Source organism: Lepidochelys kempii, chromosome 7 (genome assembly GCF_965140285.1).
Source record: "Lepidochelys kempii isolate rLepKem1 chromosome 7, rLepKem1.hap1, whole genome shotgun sequence".
NCBI classification, from domain to species: Eukaryota; Metazoa; Chordata; order Testudines; family Cheloniidae; genus Lepidochelys; species Lepidochelys kempii.
The window spans coordinates 32,981,976-32,995,728 of NC_136386.1; the positions used below are offsets into that span (position 1 = coordinate 32,981,976).

General features: G+C 50.2%; 1 protein-coding gene across 21 annotated transcripts in view; it reads right to left on the bottom strand.

The window, feature by feature from the left end:
- Nucleotides 1-13,753, bottom strand: part of NRXN2 (neurexin 2) — a 274,833-nt gene that overhangs the window by 140,213 nt on the left and 120,867 nt on the right. For all 21 annotated transcript variants that reach the window (XM_073351968.2, XM_073351963.2, XM_073351962.2 and 18 more), the window contains 4 exons: nt 13,204-13,365; nt 12,241-12,679; nt 3,370-3,753; nt 1,408-1,611 (listed from right to left, as the gene is read on the bottom strand). In XM_073351968.2, the coding sequence (XP_073208069.1) occupies nt 1,408-1,611; nt 3,370-3,753; nt 12,241-12,679; nt 13,204-13,365 (1,189 nt within the window). The remainder of the gene's footprint in view (nt 1-1,407; nt 1,612-3,369; nt 3,754-12,240; nt 12,680-13,203; nt 13,366-13,753) is intronic.

The window sequence follows — 13,753 nt, forward strand, 5'->3', positions numbered from 1 at the left end:
TGGATGCGGGGGTCATATACAGATTCTGGGGTGCCAACAATGCCCGCAAATCTGGGGGAGGGGCATTATGTGAAGCTGGGGGTGCTGTACAGCACAGGGGCATCTCTTGGGTCCATACGGATGACATCAGTGTCCCACTATAGAGGTGTCCCACACCCCAAGATAGCCAGAAGGGAAGAAGTTAAGGGAGTGGTGGGGTACACTGTGCCACCCCAGATCTGCCCTCCGTTACCTAGAAGGTTGGGGGGAGCTCTTGCCATTCCCTGATCTCTGCTGTGGACAGGAGGTTCTGGGTTCCCTGGGAAGAAAGGAGAGGGGGCCCCATTCCCACAGGCTACACGGCTGGGTCTGATGCACGTCGTCAACCACAACAGAACAGTGGGGCGCAAACAGGCACGGGACCAAAGAGCCAATGGGGGAGCCCAAGGGGGTGAGAAATGAGTGGAAGGAAGTAACTCCATGGGGGGAGAGGAATGGAGGAGGGAGGGAAAGGGGGTAACCTCATGGGGAAAAGGGAGGTAATCTCATGGGGGATGGAAAGATGAGGGCAGGTGAGGCAGGGGGAAGGAGGTGTGGTGTTTGGAAGTGCAGTATGTCCACAGGGAGTTGTGCTGAGGTTGGAGGGATGTGGGACAGCTGTAGGTTTTGTTGAGGGGGGCGCTGTGGATCTTCAGGATTTTGGGGTGGAGTAAGGGGGTTGTGGAGATGGGGTGGGGGCCTGGGGGTCTGCAGAGGTTTGGGGGCCTGGGGATATGTGGATGGGATTTGAGGGATTGTGAAGATAGGGTGACGGTCTGTGGGTCTGCAGAGGTTTGGGGGGTTGGGGATGCGGTGAAGGATGTGGAGATAGGGTTTGGGGGGGTTGTGGATGGGCAGAGTTTGGGAGGAAGTGGGGGAATGAGAGGGTGGGGTAAAGGTTGCAGGGTTTGGTCCCGGCTGCTGCTTGCTGGGCTGGCAGAGTCTGCGCCGATGAAGGGTTAAAAACAGTGAGCTGGAAATCACTCTGAACCCTTCCAGGCCTTTAGAAAGGTGGGGAGCTCTTCCTGCTCAGGCCCACCAACTCCTGCCAGCCAATGGGGTGCCAGTGAGTTGAAGGGCCCCTCTCGCCCCATTGGCCAGGCGCAGTGGAGATAGCGGGTCCCATGCTGGACAGGGAGCCGCCCTCTGGCACCAAGGCCAAACTGGATGCGAAGGTGAATCCCCCTTGGAAAAGGGGGTGTCTTTCTAAAGACCAGATGGGCGCAAGAGAGCTCCAAAGCGGGGGATGACCCCTCAGCACAGGTGCACCTTAGGGTCACCTCTTCCCAGGGGACACCTGGAACCAGCTGCCAAGAGGGAGGGGATGACCCCTAGGGAGCTGGTTAGCCCCCTCAGCACTGGGGCATCCCCAGGTCGGGGGGTGGTTACCTAGGTTGACAGTGAGCTTCATCTGCCCGCCGTCAAGCTCGAGGCGCAGGGTGTCGGCCGACTCCTTGGAGGTGGTGGCCAGCATGAAGCCATAGGCCCGCTGGGACATGAACCGCAGAGACACATCCTCAGCCTCCGTGTGCATCACCCCTGGCAGCATGATCTTCATGTACATGCTGCCATCATAACTCAGCACTGTGGCCTCTGAGGGGTAGAGGGCAATGAGGGGTGGCGGTGCAGGGGAATGGGGGTAGGAGAGAGATGGTGAAAAAAGAACAGGAATGGGGTGGGGGGAGAGAGAACATGTGTTAGGTTTTGCCTTACATCCAATACCCAGAGAGCCCCTCCTCCCAGTCCCAACCCCCTCCAGCCCTCCATGCAGAACCCAGGAGTCCTGACTCCCAGCCTCCCTGCTCTAACCACTACACTTCACTCCCCTCCCCTCCCACAGCCAGGCATGGAACCCAGGAGTCCTGATTAGAGCTGGGCAAAGGTTTTAAGGCAAATAGTTTATTAACCCCAAAACGCAGCTTTGGTCAACCCCAAACTCTTTGCAAATTTCACCGAATAGTTTAAGAGAAAACAAATGTAGGGGCTAGGCTCATAGTGGGACTTTGGTACCATTCACAAAACTGCAGCTGGAGGCAGAGGTGATGACTTCTAGCCCAGTGGTTAGAGCACTCACCTGGGTTGGGGGAAGCCCCTCTGGATGAGCGACCTAACCGCAGGTCTTCCCACTCCAGGTGAATGCCCCAATACCTAGCTACAGGCTATTCTGGGGTGGGTTTCTCCCCATCTGGCCTGTTGGAGCTGTGCCACTTTGTATAAATAGTGCATTCGTTGGAGCAAGGACTGGAACCCAGGGCTCTCTCATTCCGGGTGAGTGTGCTGACCATGGGGCTAAAAGTTATAGGGGAGGCACCCCTCCATACTCCTCCTTCAGCTGTTTTAGGCGTCCAGCCCTTTAAAGATGTCACCAAACAGCCCATTGCGTTCACCCCAGACAGACTTATTGTTGACTTTTGGAGTGGTTGCAAATTCCAGGAAAGTTCCAATTCCCTTTGACCCAAACTCACTTCTTTCCCTGATTTTTCAGAGCTGCCAGTGAGCTGAGGAATCAGCTTTTCACCAGCTCTGTCCTGATGCCAGGGCCCATCTGTCTCACTAAGAGGCACTGGTGGCACCATGTTTCCCATGACTGATCCTAACACAGAGATCCCACCTGCAGTTGGGGCAGGTAGCCTCCTGGATTCCTTCCTCACCTGTTCCATGCCCGCTAACCTCTCCCACACCCTGCCTGGGTACCCAGTGCCCCCCATAGCCTCCTCACCATTCCCACACCCTGCCCAGGTACCCCGTTCCCCCCAGAGCCTCCTCACCATTCCCACATCCTGCTTAGGTTTCCCATTCCCCCCACAGCCTCCTCACCATTCCCACACCCTGCCCTGGTACCCAGTGCCCCCCATGCCCTGCTAACCTCTCCCACACCCTGTCCGGGTACCTAGTGCCCCCCATAGCCTCTTCACTATTCCCACACCCTGCCCATGTACCTAGTGCCCCCCATAGCCTCCTCACCATTCCCACACCTTGCCCTGGTACCCAGTGCCCCCATAGCCTCCTCACCTCTCCCACACCCTGCCCTGGTACCCAGTGCCCCCCATGCCCTGCTAACCTCTCCCACACCCTGTCCGGGTACCCAGTGCCCCCCATAGCCTCCTCACCATTCCCACACCCTGCCCTGGTACCCCATGCCCCCCATAGTCCCCTCATCACTCTCACACGCTGCTCAGGTACCCAGTGCTCCCCATGCTCCCTCATCACTCACACACTCTGCCCAGGTACCCAGTGCCCCCCATATCCCTTCATCACTCCCACATGCTGCCCAGGTACCCAGTGCCCCCCATATCCCTTCTTCATTCACACACCCTGGCCAGGTACCCAGTGCCCCCAGGACCCCCTCACCTCTCTCGCACACTCTGCCCAGGTAGCCAGTGCCAAGGCAGTCACAGACGAAGCGGTTCCAGCCCTCACGGCAGACCCCCCCATTGCGGCAGGGTGCACTGCTGCACTGCTTGAGGGTCTCCCGGGAGCAGAAGCTGGAGACGCCAGGCACACTCTGCACCTCGGCCAGGCGCCGCACATCCCGGCTCTTGCCGTCAATGAAGAGGTCCCGCACGCATCCCACATAGCCGTAGTTGAGGAAGGCAGTCCACACCTCAGGGGGTAGGATCAAGTCCAGCCGGTTCTCGGGAAGGCCCCCCAGGTACATCTCACTGTCCAGGTCCAGGATCTCGCTCTCCCCACTGGCCAGGAATGGTATGCTGCGGCTATTCACTGAGATGGAGCCTGTGGTGGGGAGCCCGGCACCACAGGCCATTACTGGGCTGCCTGGGCAGCAGACACCACACCAGCAAAGCCCAGTGGGGAGCGGAAGGTGGTGCTCACAGAGAGATCCCCACACACATGCACACAATACTAACAGGGGTCAGGTTAAACCTTGTTGTTCTGGGTTGGATGTAGTTGCTGCCCTTCATTTAAGGTAGTTGTAAAAAGCCATTAAGCTCCTTTATGGCAGCAGGCATTAGGGATTATGTATATTATGTATGAACTATGAGAATGACTAGTACCTAATCTCATGCTTCAGCTGGCTGCCTGAAAGGGTCAGGAAAGATTTTTTTCCCCTAACACACACGTTGTAATGTGTGGCTTTTTTTCCCCTTTCTCTGAAGCATCAGCCAGAGTTGGAGATGGTCCCCTGAGGTGGGCCCGTGCTCTCAGGTGGTGTAGACAATCCTCTGTTTTAGTTGCCTGGCTGGTGGGTCTTGCTGACATGCTCAGAGACTAACTGATCACCAGATGTGGGGTCAGGAAGGAATTTTCCCCAGGTCAAATTCGCAGAAACTTTTGGGGATTTTACCCTCCTCTACAGCATGGGTCATGGGTCACCTGCTGAGCATCTCAACTAGTCAATTCCCTACCACTGCTGGGACTTCAGGCATTGATGTCCTCTCAGTCTCTCTTGTTCTCTGTCTGGGGCTCACAACAGATTAGCATCCTGAGGACTGAAATGCTTTGGTTTAACTGAAGTCATGGGGCTCAACAGAGGGGTATTTAATGGAATTTAATAGCCGGAGCTATCAAGAGGTCAGACTGATTGTTCTAATGGTCTCTTCTGGCTTTAAACTCTAAGGAACAAGCAGCTGAAACAAGTGATCTTCATCCCAAACACAGGCAGAGTCACTGCCCAAAACAAAGACAAATGCAAAGCACACGCAGGTGGAAGGGTTTCACTGGCTGTTGCTTTGTGGAGGTGTGTGTGTGTGGAAGCAGAAAAACCAGAGGAGTGGAGAGAAGGCAGCAAGGAAGCACCAGACAAACCATGGAAGCACTGCAAATGGGACCTGAGAAGAAGCCAAGACAGAGAACTTTTGCACCAAGTGCTGGCTAGACAGGGGCTTGGAGCTGCGAGCAAAGAAACTGTCTCCTGTTGTTGGATTCCTGCCTTGCAGAGAGAAACAGGACTTTGTACATTCCTTGAAAATAAACAGGATTACATGATAGATACCTGACTCCACCACCAATTTCTCCTACTAACTGGAACAACGAGGTGTGTACTGAATTTTTAGTTAATTCTCAGGTCAAAAAGGGGTAACTGGTATCAGGAGCAGGATCCAGTTTCCAAGAAGAGAAACTGTGAGCTGGTCTTTCTTTTTAACCAAGATGGAACAAATGATGGAGGTGCTCACAGAATTCAAAGGTGGCCAAAAGAATTTAAAACAAAGATCACAAAGATCATAGGCATCACAAAAAGAATTAAAGCAGCATCTGGAGGTTTCCCAGAAAGGGCTGAGAGACGACTTGTAGGCAAAGAGCAAATCTTTGTTGAAGCAACAGTTACAAAGTGCCGGCCAGACTGGGAAGCCCAGCTGTAACACTCCCAGACTGGAATGGCCAGGCCAGATGGATAAATAAGGTGACCAGCAACTTGACTGCCACAGACCAGAAAGTTTTCCATAAAATAGATGAGGCCAGGGAAGCTTTAGACAACTTGGAACATGCTAACAGAATGAGCTGCAGCAAGAACTTAGGGAGCTGAGAAATCACCTTGAGAAGGAAATCAAAAGGGCATGGGCCACAGTGGAAATCAGAGGCCTGGATTTGGAACGGGGCTAGTCAGAAGACTTGGGTAAGACCAGACATTCTACCTTGTTTGTAACCCCCAGAGAGAAGAGATTGAATTGTCTCAGCTCAATAATGCAAAACCCCGCAGTGATGAAGTGGGAATTTTCTGTAAATATTTTGTATGAATACTATGTGTGCCTCAGTTTCCCCACAGGCTGCACTGTCACCTAGGGGGTGAAAAAGGGCTGTTTACTCTCAGGCAGGCTGCCACACAGATGTGGCTGATGTCTAGCGGTCTCAAGTTTGAGGCCCATGTCATTAGAGAGTCCATGAAGACAACAGCAAAGCCAACCCCCAGGACATTTGCTACCTTACAACCATGGATGGTCCACTCTCCGCAAGAAGCCAGACACATTTGATCAGCTGGCCAACAACGGACTGAAGAGGAGGTAGGTGGGACTGGCTCAGGAATTTGGACAAAGGGGGACAGAGTGAGAGCCAAGGGGGGGGAACACACCGCTTGATGTGGCCCTGGGCTAACCCAAATGGAGCACGCTGTAACTTTCTTTTCTCTATGCTAACCAAGGACTTTCTATGCTGTGTTCCAGACATGTGATAATGCTGCCTAAGAGTCACTGCGGATGCTGAAGGTGTGGGTGCATTGCTCCGTTTGGGTGTACAAGTCTCTCCAAGGTGTCCAACTCAGGTGGGCTCACTGAAGGGAGCTCATGGCGTGAAGCAGGGGTGGTGAAGGCTCTGAGATTCGGTCGAAGGAGGCAGTGAAGCCAACTGGTTTACCCCTGTAAAAAGACCTAAGAGTGGATCTAGCACACTGAAGGGTTCCTACCAGAGACAGTTCCAAAGCTGTTCAGAACACCAGATCTGTGGATCCATGAAACCCACTTACTATCTTTGATGGAAAAACCTAATGCCAGGCTTATTTGGCTCAATTCAACATCATACGAATGGCTGAGATGGACAAAAAGGGCGGGGGGGGGGGGGCTAATAGCCAGCCTGAGTGGCCCAGTTCTGATAGTGCTACAGAACTTAGCCCCAGAAAACAAACTGAGTTGTCCAGATCTGAAACAATCCCTTGATATGTGGCCTGAATCATAGAATAATAGAATATTAGGATTGGAAGAGACCTCAGGAGGTCATCTAGTCCAACCCCCTGCTCAAAGCAGGACCAACCCCAACTAAATCATCCCAGGCAGGGCTTTGTCAAGCCAGGCCTTAAAAACCTCTAAGGATGGAGATTCCACCACTGAAGCCAGCCATCATTCTGAGATGTCCAAGTAGGGTTGCCAACAGTCCCTTATTACAAGGGACGTCCCTTATTTTTTCACCTCTATACAATAAGATTGGGAGTTGCTGAGTGCTGCAAAAAGCAGCAAGAAATACCCCCATGAATGTAGGTGACCTCTACTTATTATTATTATGAATAATAATAATTAATACTAATGATAAAAATACTGGGAGGAGAGGTGGGGTGGAGTGCTAAGAAAACAGTCCCTTATTTTTGAAATACAATACGTCCAAGGCACAGCCAAGAGTTAGGCCATGTCTACATTAACACTCATGTCAGCAAAACTTACGTTGCTTGGGTTATGAAAAAACACCTCCCTGAGCGACATAAATTTCGCCAGCATAAGTGGTAGTGTGCAGAACGCCATGTCGGTGGGAGAGCTTCTCCTGCCAACACAGATACCACTACTTGTTGAGGTGGTTTTATTATGTCGATGGAAGAGCTCTCTCCTTCCGACACAGAGCAGCTACATGAGCGATCTTGCAGCAGTGCAGCTGCATTGGTACAGCTGTGCTGCTGTAAGCTTGCTAGTGGAGACAGAGCCTTGGAGAGGGAAAGAGGATACCACATCTCAATTGGCAAAGGACCTGAAAAGACTCATGTTTCTGGCATATCTAGATACTGAAAAGGACTTCCAAGATAAATTGGGAACAGATCAATTTGCAGATGCTCAGCTGAACTTGGACTTGCTGATCAAGATCAGTGAAAAGAGGCCAAAGACACTCCAAGAGACTGTGGAATTTACAACAGAACTTGAATATTTCCTTGCAGCAGCTCACCAAAATAGGAAGCAGCTGCTTGCCTAGTGAGGAAGATGGAAGCTGATCACGAGGAGCACTGTAAGTACAGCTGTGCCTAATATATATGGTGGAAAAAGAGATTCTTATCTGATTTCTGATCATTCCAAAACATCACGAAAAGTGGTAAATTCACTTTGTAAAACAAGGGAAATTGGCAATAACATAAAAATTAAGGGAAGCAGTTCAGTTAAATGTTTGCACTGTGAAAAATCTGGCTATTAAAAAAAGCAGTTATAAATATAAGATGGGCCAGAACAAAGCATCACAAGTGCCTAGTGAAAGTCCCTCACCCAGTTTGGTAAACGGAGAGACACCACACTGGAGGGGCAAAGCCTGGGGGTACAAGGATCAGCCCCACAGGTTTTGTTTAGATCTGGGCAGTTAAACAACAATAGGAATTGGCTATTAAGTCTATAATAGGAGCTGTGAAATGCATTGGGGTAACTGACACCTGCTCAAACATAATAGTTATTAGATCAGACATGCTAAAAAGGCTAGGAATAAGAGATCTAAATCTGACCTACCTCATTAGTCTCAAATTGCAGGATGAGGGGGGTTGAAAATGCACCTGTCTGAAAATTAGGTTTAAAAGTTGGACTTCTGGAATTTGTGTAAGAAGTCTGGATAGCCAAGATAGAGGATGAGCTAATCATCAGTTTGGATTTCTTTATGGCTAATAACTGTGTAATAAATGCCAGGCAAAGTGTCAGTCTGTGGAAATTCCCTTTAAATACTTGGCTCAGGTGAGACAGAAGATTTGTAGGCAATTAGTTTGCAGTGAAGAAGTCATCCTGCCCCTAGGATGAGAAACCATTATAACAGCTACATGCTGTGGTAGCTTTCCAGCAAAGAAAGATGGGGAGTAGCTAAAACCTGTTTTGAGACCCAGGGTCTCAGGGGAATCTTAGCTGCTAAAGCTCTTGTGGAGCTGAATTAGGAATGGATACCTGTTCCTCTGTTACATGTTTCTGACAAGCAGTAAATAGTAACAAAGGGAACCACAGTTGCAAAATATGAAGAGGTTACTTACCTATAACTAGAGATGCATCCGATGAAGTGAGCTGTAGCTCACGAAAGCTTATGCTCAAATAAATTGGTTAGTCTCTAAGGTGCCACAAGTACTCCTTTTCTTTCAGAGGTTCTTTGTGATGTGTGGTCCCAATCTGTATTCCATAGGGACCATCACTTAAAGAACCAGTGGATCTAGTAATTGCTGGTATAGAAGGAAACTACTGGGGGTGGGAGAAAGGTGAGCTCCCAGAGTTTCTATCAGAATTGTTCCAGTACAGTGCCATATATTTAAATGAAAAGCAGCAGAACAGTCAGAGAGACTTTCTGGCTAAGAATCAGGAGTTTTTCTCCTCATCCAACAAAGATACAGACTGTATTGCACTAATCCAGCACAAGATTGAAATGGGGGAAAATGACCCATTAAACAGCCATCTCACTGGCTACCAGTAACAAAGAAGGGAGAGGCCTTACAGGACACTGAGGAAATGTGGAAGACATAACTGAGACTTTAAGCATTCCTTTGGTTTCACTCACAGTGCTGCTTAAGAAAAAAGATGACAGCATCAGATTGTGTGTGGACTATAGAAAACTAAATGAAGTCACTTTAAAGGATTCTTATCCACTACCATGAACAAATGACACCCTGGGTGGTGTGGTGGGTTCAATCTGGTTTTCCACACTGAATCTTAAAAGTGGGTATTGGCAAGTGGCAGAGGATCTAAAGGACAGGGAAAAGACAGATTTCACCACAGGACAAGGCCGGTGGCAATTAAAAGGGATGGCTGTCAGCTTATGCAGTGCACCAACCACATTTGAGAGGCTAATGGAGAGGATGTGACACGGCATGTCTCTCTCAGCCTGTCTGTTACACCTAGATGATATCCTAGTGCATGCTAAAACTTTTGAACAGGAACTGATACATCTACAAATGGTCTGCGGTAAGCTGAAGGATGCCAATTTGAAACAGAACCCAAAGAAATGCGAGCTGTTTCAAAAAAAGGTAATCTCTTTTGGGCACACTATCAGAGAGGAGGGAATTTTCACTGACAAACAGAAAATTGAGGCTGTGCAGAACTGGCAAACTTCCCAGACACTCACAGATGGGGAGAGTTTTGTCGGACTCTGCTCCTATTATAAAAGGTTTATTTGTGGGTTTGCCAATATTGAAAAAATGCTGCATAGGTTGGGAGAGAAAGGGAAACCATTTCAGCAGTCAGCAGAGCATTTTCAGAGTTCAAACAGGCTCTTGTGACTACTCCTATCTAGGACTGTCCATGATTCAAAAGACCTTTTATATTGACAGAAATACTAGTGCTTACAGATCGGAGGCAGTATTGACACAAGAACATCAAGGACTTGAAAGCACGATTGCTTATTACAGCAAAAGTCTAAATTCTCTAGAGTGAAATTACTGCACCCCTCAAAAGGAACTCCTGGCTGTGGATGAAGGGAAATGGGGCAGGGAAAGAAAAGCTCCATGAAGATTTGGATGGAAGTAAAATTGTTTGGGGTTGGTTACGTGAAATATCCAGACAGAAAGACACTGTAAATATGTAAATAGTTAAGTTTGCATCATACGTAATTTGTTAAATAGTTACTTTTCTTTCTATCTGGGATGGGTTGCTCAGGATGTCACCATTTTGGACTCCATCAAGGTGATGGGTGAAGATAAGATGAGGGGTGTTTTTAGGCTCCAGATAAACCTTGCTGTTACTATTCAGCGGAAACAGGACCCTTCATTTAAGGTAGTTGTAAGAAGCCATTATAGATCCTTTAGTGACCCAGGCAGCTGGAACAATAGGGCCCTCCAACCAAAACACAGGGTGTTAACAAAACAAAGGCACATGCAAGGCACATATGGATGGAGAAGTTTCACTGGCTGTTGCTTTGTAGAGGTGTGTGTCTTTGTGAGAGAGAGGCAGAAAGACCAGAGGAAGGAAGGGAAAAGGCAGCAAGGAAACACCATATGCAGTCACAAAAGCACTGGGAGCATGGTCCTTGGAAAAAGCTAAGAGAGAGAGCTTTTGGGCCTAGTGCTGGCTACAGAGGAGCTTGGAGCTATGAGCAAAGAAACTCTCTGTTTGATTCCTGCCTTGTTCAGAGAAACTGGACTTTGTCCATTCTTTGTAAATAAACAGGTTTGCATCCATCACCACTTTCTCCTCCTGGAACAACTTTCAAGACTCTGAATTTTTGGTTTACTGCTCGGGTCAAAACGAGGTCACAATACATACATGCACCCATACATATGCACTGATTCACATACATGCTCTCACACACAATTCACACACACACTCACACAATGATTCATACATCCCCATGCATTCATGCACACCCATGCACACACTAATTCACACACGTTCACTCAGACATGCACGATTCTCACACATACATGCACATGCATAAACATAAGAACGGCCATACTGGGTCAGACCAAAGGTCCATCTAGCCCAGTATCCTGTCTTCCGATAGTGGCCAATGCCAGGTGCCCCAGAGGGAATAACTAGAACAGGTAATCTTCAAGTGATCCATCCCTTGTCACCCATTCCCAGCTTCTGGCAAACAGGGGCTAGGGACACCATTCCTGCCTATCCTGGCTAATAGCCATTGATGGACACATCCTCCATGAACTTAGCTAGTTCTTTTTTGAAGCCTGTTATAGTTTTGGCCTTCACAACATCCTCTGGCAAAGAGTTTCACAGGTTGAACATGAACACATACACAGAGGGAGCTGATATGCACATAGGGACAGCGCTGACATGTTCCTATCAGTAAGGAACTGTGCATATACACATGGCCAAAATGAGAACTTATATCGACTTAGACAGGCTTTGAGATATTTCAACCAGCAGGGGGCAGCACTGCATCTAGCTTTCTCTCTCTCCCTCCCTCCACCCCACCCACTTATGGGGAGCTGTAGGTGATGCTTCTGTCTCTGTTCCCTGCCACTCCTGGGCCTATTTTCTCACCTCTCTTAATGAGCCACTAATGAGCAGCCAATTTGTTATGCCAATCAGCAGCGAGGGGGGAAAAGGGGGTGGGGGGGAGACAGCTCTGGGCTCTCTATTGGGCAGGCCCTTGGGAAGGACTATAGTAGGATCAAATTTGCTCCCTAACCCAAAGTGCAAGGCACAATTCAGCCTGAGTGCCTCCACTGAGCTCTGTGACTCAGCAGGTTCCCCCCAACACACATGCCCCACCTGCTGGCCCTCATCCAAAGCCCAATTGCAGCCCCTACAGCCCACAATGCACGGCAGAGCCACCAGGTGGCACCATGACCTTGCCACATTGCTGCACAACTTCAGACACCCCAGCTGGGGGCTCCTCAAGGGTGGGGGTAGAGGTGAGCACATGGGGTCTCTGTTCTGGGCAGAGGGGATCCCTGTAGGCAGGTGACATGCAGGCACAGTCTGGAGGGCAGAGGTGGCATGGCACTCCCTGTGGGTGGGCAGAGTTCCAGGCAACCAGGGCACAGGGAGCAGGCAGAGGTGGGAGATGGGTCTCCATCGATAGGTTGGGGATGAGGGGACAGAGGTGGGCATGGGTTTCCCCATAGGCTGGGATGTTGCAAGCAGGGCAGAGGAGCCCTCTCACCTTTACGCCCATCACGCTGGAAGTCCACATGGCACCACTCGCCATCATTGACCTTCTTGTTGCTGGCCCGCATCTTGATGCCCCCAGAGCCCATGTCGAGCAGCAGGTAAAGGTGGCCGTCCAGCAGCTCCATGGCAAAGTAGTCAGCCTTGTGTGGGCGCTCAGCCCGGCCCTCCCGCGGGGGCTGCAGGCGCCCATGGCTGAAGAGCAGCAGCCCGTTGGGCTCGGTGGTGCGGAAATCAAAGGAGATGGAGCCAGTCTTCTTGGTGTTCCACTTGGGCAGGGAGATGTAGGCCTCGGGCGACTCAAAGGTGACTGGATCCAGCGCTGCCACATTCTCACAGCGGAACACCAAGTCCCCATTGATCTTCATCTTGGGGTCACCCTCCTTTGCCAGGCGTGACAGCTCCAGCTTGAAGTCATTGTTCTTGTACACAACCTGGTGGGGAGAGCTGCAGTGGGATACGAGGCCTTTGTCCTCTAGGGGGTGCCAACTTCGATCTGGCCCCCAGCAGAGACCTGCTGACTGGCTCAGCGGGTAGAGAGATTGGCTAGCTTGCAGGGAGCTCGGGGGTGGAATACAAGGTCTTTTCCCTCTAGGGGAAAAACCAGCTCCAATCCGGCTTCAAGTAAACAGTGATCTAGAGCTGTTCCTATCTGATGGCTGCTGTGTGTAATGAGTTTCCTGGGTCTCCTTCTTGTTCCTATTGTCTACATCACACATCAAATTCCATCCCTGCCAGCCCCCAAACAAGATTCATATGGGAACGGTCCTCAATTGCCACTGACGAGAGATACTCCTGCACTTCCTGCCCTAAACTTTTGGGCAGCATTGCTATGGGAGGTTAAACAGCCCTTACACCCCACCTCATAGGTGGCTGCATCACAGTGCTGGTCAAAGTATCCCTATAGACATAGACATCACCCAGCCCCAGAGGCAGTTGCATGTCATTGCATACTCACATCTTTGAGGCACCCCATGAAGTTATTGCTGACAGGGGACCCCGGCAGGTCAGCTGTGTTGGGGCTGCCCCCAATGTAGAAAAAGTCATCTGAGCCCAGCATGGTATAATCCTCCTGCGTGTAGCCCGTCGTTGTCAGGATACCATCCACGGAAATGGTCACCTGTCCGTCATGATTGCAGGGGTGGGGTGGGACAGTGGCAGGGAAGGGGAAGGGGAAGGGATGCGGGGGGTGGGGTGGGGTGGGAAACAAGCAGACAACAGAATATTAACTGCCTGGGGCTGGTGAGGGGCTGGGGGGTGATGAGGGGAGAGGTGGCTAAGCCATTTTTATGTCTGGTTGTCTCTTTGGAGGAATGCCAGTATTTGGGGCTTGGGGAAAGGGGGAGTTGAACAAAATTTAATGGGGGCTTGAAAGAGGCAGCACAAAATTTTATGTGGGAGGGGGACTGCAATGGGATTGTTCACAATATTTGATGGGCTGAAAAGGAGGAGTGGACAAAAATTGATGGAGAGGCTGGAAAAGAGGGGACATAAGATTTGACCAAGGG